The 9,182-nt window shown below is 44.8% G+C and overlaps 2 protein-coding genes across 2 annotated transcripts; one reads left to right on the top strand and one right to left on the bottom strand.

Annotated features, from left to right (window-relative positions):
• Positions 1–780: 780 nt before the first annotated feature.
• Positions 781–2,907, top strand: LOC109786969 (ATP synthase subunit epsilon, mitochondrial). Its single transcript, XM_020345530.4, has 2 exons — positions 781–1,183; positions 2,668–2,907. Exons 1-2 carry the CDS (start codon positions 997–999, stop codon positions 2,688–2,690), a joined length of 210 nt encoding a protein of 69 aa, XP_020201119.1. The 5' UTR covers positions 781–996; the 3' UTR covers positions 2,691–2,907.
• Positions 2,908–3,564: 657 nt separating this feature from the next.
• LOC109786968 (transcription factor VOZ1) lies at positions 3,565–8,801 on the bottom strand. Its single transcript, XM_020345529.4, has 4 exons — positions 8,331–8,801; positions 7,945–8,223; positions 4,600–5,125; positions 3,565–4,505 (listed from the first exon to the last, which is right to left on the bottom strand). Exons 1-4 carry the CDS (start codon positions 8,553–8,555, stop codon positions 3,898–3,900), a joined length of 1,638 nt encoding a protein of 545 aa, XP_020201118.1. The 5' UTR covers positions 8,556–8,801; the 3' UTR covers positions 3,565–3,897.
• Between the last annotated feature and the right edge of the window lie 381 nt (positions 8,802–9,182).

The following is a 9,182-nucleotide window of genomic DNA, read 5'->3' on the forward strand; positions in this document are numbered from 1 at the left end:
CCCCAGGGCTCGAAAACCTTGCTCCACACCTCCTTGGCGAGGACACATTGGAGCATGATGTGTAGCATGTTTTCCTCGTCCAAATTTTTCATGTCAGTCAAAGACAATAAAGAATTAAATTGAAGCATGATACCCTTTTATGAAATATACGATAGAATCATGTAAAGTATTATTTTCTCTCAAAAGCTTTGTTAATTCTGAATGCAGACACAGAGCAGAAAGTGCTCGCCTTTCAGCCTCATCCAAAAATCTTACTAAAAAATAACCATCCAACTCACCTAATAGCCCATTGTAAGCCATCATATTTAATCAAAATAATTAAATTAGTCCTGCTTAAGTGAGCCACACCTCTATTGCCAAAATTTAGCTAATCAAAATAATTATGTTAGCTTTGGTTGTAAGCCATCATATTTAATCAAAATAATTAAATTAGTCCTGCTTAAGTGAGCCACACCTCTATTGCCAAAACTTAGCTAATCAAAATAATTATGTTAGCTTTGGTTGGGATACTAAAGTTCCATCCTTCGTTCTAAATTAATTCGAATACTAAAGTTCCATTCTTCGTTTTAAATTAATTGACCTTCATTTAACTAGACACGAATATATTAATTGACCTCCATTTAACTAGACACGAATATATCTAGACATTAAATAAGTATAGATATATTCTTAGCTAGTCAATCAAATGGAAGTAAAGCAATTTGAAACGAAGGAAATATGAATGGAAACGGAGCCCTGCCCCTCGCTTTATACCCGTCCGACCCTGCCCCGCCGAGCTCCGCGAGCGATGTGGGACTAATCGAACCGGGAGGTTTCGCGTCTGCGCCTCGTTCCCGACTGTTTGGGCAGAAGCAAAGAAGCCCAGCGAGAAGATAAAAGGCCTCAAGGCCCATTTCCCCATCTCTATCATCGGCGGCGGCGGCTCGAGCAGAGGAAAGGAAGCTTTCTACCCTAGCAGAGAAAAAAAAAAGCAGAGGAGAGGAAGCGGAGGCGACGATGTCGGCGATGACGGCGGCGGTGCCCTTCTGGCGCGCGGCGGGGATGACCTACATCGGCTACTCCAACGTCTGCGCGGCGCTGGTGCGGAGCTGCCTCAAGGAGCCCTTCAAGACCGAGGTCTCCTCCCGCGAGAAGGTCCACTTCTCCCTCTCCAAGTGGGCCGACGAGAAGCAGCAGAAGCCCAGTAAGTTCCTCGATCCGATCAAGCCCCTGTCCCGCGTCCTCGATCCGGTTTGATTTGCCTGGCTACGGAATGAACCCTAGGGTTCGTGGATCTGGCTTGGTACTGTTGGATGTGGATCTTGGTCTAGGTCTAGAGCTTTACATGTCTATGTTTGGTTGATCTGCTGGATTGAATACGATCTGATCTGCAGTCATGTTTGGTTGGGCTGCGCGTCGTCGCGTGATTCTGTTGCACACCTGCGTAGAAATGTGTGCGTCGTTGACGATGGCGCAGATCTAGTGTGCGTCGTTTTTTTCCCTGTTCGTAGAAATGTGCTGTGAAGAGGGGGGGAAACTGACCTACGCAAAAGGATGATCTTAAAGTTAGCTGTCAGTGTATAATATACTTAAGATTGTTGTGTCATCTGCTAAGGACTCTGGTATCAGCTCACATGAGATGTATTGGGAATTTTAACTCAGTCCGATAGCCTGGAGCTGCTAGAATCCTAAGATTATGTTTTACAGTTTAATACTAACTTAGTGTTACATATCTGCTGGAAAATAGAGATGAATACCATGAATGCATGAAGTAATACATAACGAGGATCCTACCCTGAGTGTGACCTTGCATAGGCTTGATGATGCTTATCGTCTCTGTTTTATGCATAATTTTACCAGATAAAAAAATATATCTGTTTTCCTTTAAAACCAGGAGAAACTCGGTAGTGGTGGCTCTGTTTGAAGATTAACTGTAGGAACCCCACCTGAACTTCTATGCAGTCATGGTTATTGATTAATCTCTGCAAGCTTTTTGCAATATATTTCTTTCCCCTGATGCAAGGAAAATATCATGAGCTTAATCCGTGGCACCACGTCTGCTGCGTGCACAAGAGCATTCACGAACTCATGCTAACGATAAAGAAACCTCATGAGGCAAAGGCATGTGCAAGTCTACTAATAGAGGCACTGGTGTGGTAATAATTAGCACCCGTAGTTTTCACTTTTCAGCGTCAATGCATCAGTACCTCATAGTTCTGCAAATGCCTCAAGATTTTTCATACCCTATTTGTATGATACAGAGCTGGTAGCAAAGCAGAGGGAGACTATTCAGCAGCATGCATGATTGCATGTGAACACTGAGTAGTGATCTATAGCAATACTGATTGCGTGTTTCACATAACTATCTATATTTTAATTGCAACTCCTGGATATTCTTTCAGGAACTGCAAAAGTAGATGTAGTTTTGTTTTGGAATGCTTAAGTGACTGTTATGTTTGCTCTCTGAGTGATTTGCATGAAGTGTTGGATCCAACATCTACGCCATTCTGAATAATTTGCTTATCCAGCTTCTGTGATGATTTTGTACTTGCATATTTAACGTCTTGCTTTCTCATGGTGGTTGGTGGGTATTGAACCAAGTATAACCAAATGAGGCTCTTTCTTGCTTTGGTTGTACTTCATGATGTATTGTTCTCTTGAACACTAACTTGGTTGTTCATGTTGCAGCTGTGCGCACAGATGATGAATGAAGATCGGGTGCCATGGTGATGTTTTGAGAAGTTGTTGATTTATGGTCAGGGCTTAAGAACTTGAGAATAAATTCTTGCGGTGACAATGGATCTATTCCGATACTATGTTGTTATATTTACTAATTGCTCCTGTTCTACTTGATGAACCATGTGAAACTCTTGTCTTGTGCTGCTCGAGTGAGCGTGTTTTTATGCATTATATCTTCTGATGATTTAATTTGGTATATATTCCAAAGCTTATGAATAAACTGTTTTAGCCAATGTCACTTCCTTGGTGTATATCTCTTGGAGCCTTTCGAAAATAATGCTAATAATAATATTAATCAAAAACACTTAAAAGTCATAATAGCACCCGTGCTATGTGTATGTAGAATCTTATTAAAAATATGGTCATGTGTGCTACACACAAAAAAACATGTGATTCTACAATATAGTAGTACGTTGTATTTAGAAACACACTTGTTTTCCCTCAAAAAAATAGAAACACATTTGTTTTTGTTTTTGGCAGCAAAAGGAAATCTTGACCAAAAATCATAGGATCACACTTTGATATTTCTTTTATGAACCTTCGGTTTATTTATTCTGATAACTTGGAGACCCGATGGACATGAGCCAAGGCGCCTCCCTATACGGTCTTTTTGCTGTAGCTGCCAACATGTCCCGGCAGCACATGTAAAAAATATTAATATGTGCTGTTCTTCAGAAACTTGTGCTGTGCCCTTGACGCTACAACAAAACGATTCACAACCTTGATAAATACCAATATGTGCTTTCCTTTCTAGAGGTTGCAAACCTGTAGCTGCAGCTGAAGGATGACATACGCAAATTCAGCATTGATTCGGAACAGAAAAACGCATGCACAACACAACACACAAAACAGAGCCATCAAATGGGCAATAAACCTCTAACCAAAGATGTCGACACCTATCAAATGTTGTAATCCATCTCTCATCATGCGCTGTGCACCAAGGAGATGCTACTATCAGGACACTGGACGCGGCGCAGACACAATGAATGGGTCCCCCCCTTGCCTCAAAGAGACGTTTCCTGTAAATTTAAATTTGGCCCAACCATTACAGTTAGAATCACGGAGGCCATTCCCAATAGAAATTATGGAGGCCATTGCCAATAAAGTAGACCCCTTAATTACAGCTGATACGGTTAGAACTTGAAGCCGAAAATATGCCACAAGTCGAAGATGGTTTTATCAAGCCCCGTCATTTGAGTTCCAATAGAAGTCACCTCCTTCGGTCGAGTAGCCATATGGGAGATGAGGCCCATAAACAACACTGCCGTTCAAAAACGTCATCTGGTCCACCTGCGACGCTGCCTGGTAAGCGTCCGGAGCACTGGCCTGAGCCGTGTTGTTCTGAACCGGGTAGATGTTTGTGCTGACATCCTGTGTCCGCACACGGGCAGTCCGCTTGTTCTCCACGTGACCGTCTGCGCTCAGCCTGACCATTTGCTGCTGGATTTCAATCAGTGGACTGCAAGTGAATTTTGACTTAGCACTCTTCTTTGCTTCCGAAGACTTGAATTCGAGCCGGTATAAGGCAAAAGCGTCGCGGTCATTGATCTCGTACTCATAGAGGTGCCATTCGTAGCTGCTGGATGGCTGTGGATCCATGTAGTATGACCTCTTTAGACCCCCAAAGTCTTTCATCACCTGCTTCCTTGATTCATGCCAGCCACGGCCGTTGTAATCTGGCAGTGACCTTTGCTTCCGGTTTCCACTGTCGAATGCCCTTCTTGGTTTGTCAAAGAAAAGCCATTCTCTCATAGATTCACCTTCAAAGATGTAAAGGTCGAAAAGTTCTGCAAATGATAGAAATTAATCAACCAACAGTCAGAACATAATTACCGATACCGATACAAATGTGAGGACATGAGTTATGCGGCAAGAAGTTACCAGGTGCATTCCAAGGGGACTTCGTAGTTGCAGCCCCTTCACAGACAGGAACACCGACATGCTTTCCTTGGATTTTCGCACTAAGAGCAGCAAACAAAGGGCCATCTTTTAGATCAATACCTCTCGGGCGGATCACAGGCATTGTGCCTGGAGGGCCCTCTTCCTTCACGGCCAATTCAGCATGGTACATGCTGCAGTAATCTTGCCAGCTTTCAGATCCTTGAGCAGGACGAGGGCAGTCCCAGAGAGCGCACTTTGGCCTCAGAAATGAAGCAGGTGCTGGAGACATTGTTGTGAGCAAGTCTGACATGTGGAGGAAACCATCTCCAGCATTCTGCCCATAGTTGTTCATATCAAGATATGCATTAGGGGGCAACTCTTGTGGCAAATTGAACTGCAGATATTCTTGATGACCAATCCCTTCAAGGTTATTGAGGATTTCTGGATTGGACCCAGGAAGGTTTATCTTGTAATCATCGTCGTAAAGAAAATCCTCAACACTAAGCTCCTGGTTCACATAGTACATCTGGAAGGACATGGCAAAACATTGTTAAATTTAGCTCAGTTATGCCAAAAGTAGAACTCAAGAAATGGAAGTGACAGAGAGATGGCAAAACTTCAAAAGACCTAGCACTGAACCTAAACAAGATGTCATGCAGAAAGCATAGAACACTGGCGGCTCTTCTAAACAATGCAAGATGATTGATGATCTTAGCGCTGAGATGACCCCTTCTCCAGAAATTCACTATGCTATGCCTGCAGGCAGCACAATCCCAACTAATCCAGGGCAGAGGTACAAGATTATGTGACGCTTCACCCTACGCGTGCAAGTATAAAAGACAAATCCATGTACAGCATGAATTTCCTTGGTTTGGTTCAAACCAAATTAAAAAAAAAACATAAGGAAACCATGGATGTCTCTGAAGCAGCGCTTCCACATTTGGTAGCTCATGCAAGGAATGCAGCTGGACGCGGCTCCGCCTGCATCCAGTGCCAGCTGTATCACACAAAGCTGGAAATCACCACTCTTCTTGAATGCAGCTTGAGCTTGGTAAGACAGGTTTTGGAGGGAGGCTTTTATGATTAAGATCACCAGGCTTCAGTCTTCTTGTGGTTCATGAGCAGAAGCAAGCAGTAGATAGAGGACGTCTAAAAAGGCCAAGTATGGAGACTTCGGATGGTAAAGGATTGTTTTTTTTTCAAAATAAGAAAATCCCTGTGCATGATCTTCTAGCGTGAATAAGGCAGGGGGCAGAAAGTGGGATCCCATCGTTGCCTTCACCTCTGAAATTTGTCGTGATGGTGATTTGATTTTGCTAGGCTACTAGACACAGTATCCAACGTTGGTTGGTTCCTTTTTCCTTGCTCCTCGTCCTTTAGAACTATCCTTTGCTTTTGGTTTGCAGGGTTTTTCCCACCCCTAACTGAATGAAGTAGATACTGCTACTTCTACAAAAACTTTGACCAGTGTCTGCGCTTATCGTATATGTGCTGGTGCCAAAATTTAGTATGTGGCAGCGCGCAACAGAAGAAGAGAAGGCGTCAGCAGGGGTATCACACAAGCATGCTAAGGGGGTAGAGAAGCAGGCAGAAAAGGAAACCAAAATGGATGATATCCTAACTTAAGATGAAAAACAAAGCACCCTTGTACCCCATAAGATGGTTAAAGACAAAAAAAACTTACTTTTTGTCTCAAATATTACTACAAATCAGCTTAACAATTTTTTTTTCAGAACCCATCAAATACACTAACAATAGTCTGAACTAACCCCGATGGTTTCGGGTCCATATACTAGAAGCAATCATACAGAATTTCAGGCAAGTTCATAGCTATGCAATTATAACACAAAAGCAAAGTACTCCTGTACACCACAAGAAGGGCTTTAGTTTTCTTCTCCATGTGTCTTTGCATAGTAAAGTACATTATAAATCAGCTTAACTGACCACTTAACCAGCATTTAGACCCCAACTACAAGAAGCACAGAACGCTACCCGTTGAGATATATAAACAAGCATATTCTTGAGTTCAATGTATGCTAGACATAAAAATTGCAACCACCTGGAGGCTGTACTCTGACTAAATGGAGCATGGATTGCAGGACATAAAGCTCAGTGGCTTTGCAGTCTGCGTGAATCTATTATTGTTATGTAATGCAAATGTGTAAGACTAGGTAGATAATGATTATCCAAGACCATCGAAAGCATAGAGCAATAGACTCATTGGGAAAACTGCTGTACTATGCTTCCATTGATATCTGAAGATGCCCCCAGCCAGACCAGCTGCTAATCTATTTGGCCCGGACCACGGCCATGTTAAGTCCTCTCCTATGTTACTGTCTAACCTGATGATCCTTCAAGAGCTCCTGCCATACAGCCCTTCCATGCTCATATTAATGAAAGGGTAGAAGAATGGTAGAGTTTAGTGCGTTACTATGTCTACGCTTAGTTCAAAGGCAAAATGTATGCCAAAGAATCCAAATATTTACTCTTAAGCTACGATTTTGACCACAGAAGCACAAAACACTTGTAAGAGCTTGATTTAACTGACGGTTTCGAAGATATAAACTAATATAACAAACATAAGTTGAAGAAAAGGACTAGTCAGAACTATGCAACTCCTGGAGCCACATGATGTCCATTGTCGTTGTAAATCACAGATTTCTACCCTAAAATAAAGTAATACTCCCTCCGTCCGATAATGTAAGATCAGCATATTGGATGTAATAAGATCTTATATTATGGGACAGAGGGAGTAAGTAACTAGATCCGGTCTATCGGTATCACTGCAATGAGATTAGCTACAAAAGCCAAATCACAAACGGGATTGCTAAATCTCAGTCGATTGAGACTTAACCAAGTCTCGGTCGATGCTATACTCGTAAGATCTTTCATGGAGATTCGTGCAAAAATTTCTTTTGAGTTTTTTCTTCTTCCTTTTTTATGTGTTATGTCACTTGACTGGTTAAGTCTCAGTCGACTAAGACCTAGCCACACCCAATCACAAAAGGCAATAGCTCAAGCCTTATGATATATAGAAATTTCTAGTTTTACCTCTGGACTGAAGACAACCTAGATTGATAATCATAGATCTCCATACAAATTCAAATTTGAATATTTGTGATTCTGATCAACTGATCAGGATATAGAGCTCCATGTCATTCCCCACGAACGCGCAAGTATTTTTTTCAATAAGAAATGCAGAAATCCTCACCAAATGACTAACTGAACGGGAAGTTGCTAGCAGGGCACGCCACATATCCAACTAAAAATTATACATACAATCTAACAAACAGTCACGAAGCTATGCCGAAAACACAGCCACAAGTAGCAAACTGTTTATACTACCTGATCGTGGAACCCGGCACTAGCTGGAGTGGTGATGACTCCCGGACCCAGCGACGGCGGCTGCTGCGCCACCGTCACTGGATGCGCGATCGCTTCCTCGCGCGGCTCCGGCTTCATGTCCTGGTCTCCCCGCGGGTGCTTGTGAGTCTGATTAGCGGACGGCCGGGGCTTCTGCTCGACGAGCTTGCTGGTGGCGTCGTCCTCCTCCTCGGCCGGCGCCAGCTGCGGCGGCCGCGGTGTCTCGGACGGCGGATCCGACGGGTCCCGGTTGTTGTTCCCCTGCCGCGCCATCGACCACAGCCGCCCAATCAAACACCAGCGAAACAACACGGCGCAAAAAACGAAAAACGCAGAGGAATGGAGGAAGGGAAAGGGAGGGAACGTACTGCCTGGAGGGAGGAGGCGGGGGACGGGACGCTGAGCTCGGCGCGCCACTCGCGGAGCATCTGGTGGAGCTGGGCCTCGAGGAGGACGGCGTCGGTGGAGCGGGCCTCCTTGCGGGCGTACTGGAGGCCGGAGAACATGTCCTGGAGGTCGTCGACGCGGGTCTTGGCACGGGCGCGGAACTGCTGGTGCCGCGCCGACCCCGACCGCGACGGGCCCTTCCGCATCGCCGACGCGCGCGCCGTCCTCTCCGCTGCTCCGATCGATCGGCGCCGTGGAGTGGATGGCCTCTCCCTCCTCCCTTTGCGCGAGGGGAGAGGAGATGGAGATGCTCGTATAATTTGGTGTCGTTTTTCTTCCTCACTTGGTATGGCTGCCACTTTGCTGGGTCGGCTCGCGAAAAGCGACGGCCGCGGCAAAAAGGCAGCGGGTGGGCGGCCTCCGGACGGAGTAGATAGGCAGGAATCCAGCCCAGGACTCGTCAAAGTCGAAAGCGTCGTGCGGTAACAGTGTCACCTCGCCTCGTTTCTCTCTGCTGGTCAGGTTCCTCTTCCATTCTTGTGGCCTTGGCTTTCCACAATAGAATGAAACGTTTATGTTTCTCCTTTTCTCGTTCGAATCTCTCCTTCTCAACCTGTATCAACTTTCTTTTCCGAATGAATCTGTGTCGACTTGGTGATCAAAGGCATGAGAGCTAGGCCCCGTTTGTTTCAGCTTTATGAAAACCTGAATATCAAAGACAAAAATAAATATTCGATAATTCCCCCCTCCTCTCCTCTCCCGCGACCGCGCCGCCCCCGCGGGCGGCCGGCCATGCCCAACCCTCTCCCCCGCGCGCCTCTCCCTCCCCCTTC

The sequence above is a fragment of the Aegilops tauschii genome, chromosome 3, assembly GCF_002575655.3.
Source record: "Aegilops tauschii subsp. strangulata cultivar AL8/78 chromosome 3, Aet v6.0, whole genome shotgun sequence".
NCBI classification, from domain to species: Eukaryota; Viridiplantae; Streptophyta; class Magnoliopsida; order Poales; family Poaceae; genus Aegilops; species Aegilops tauschii.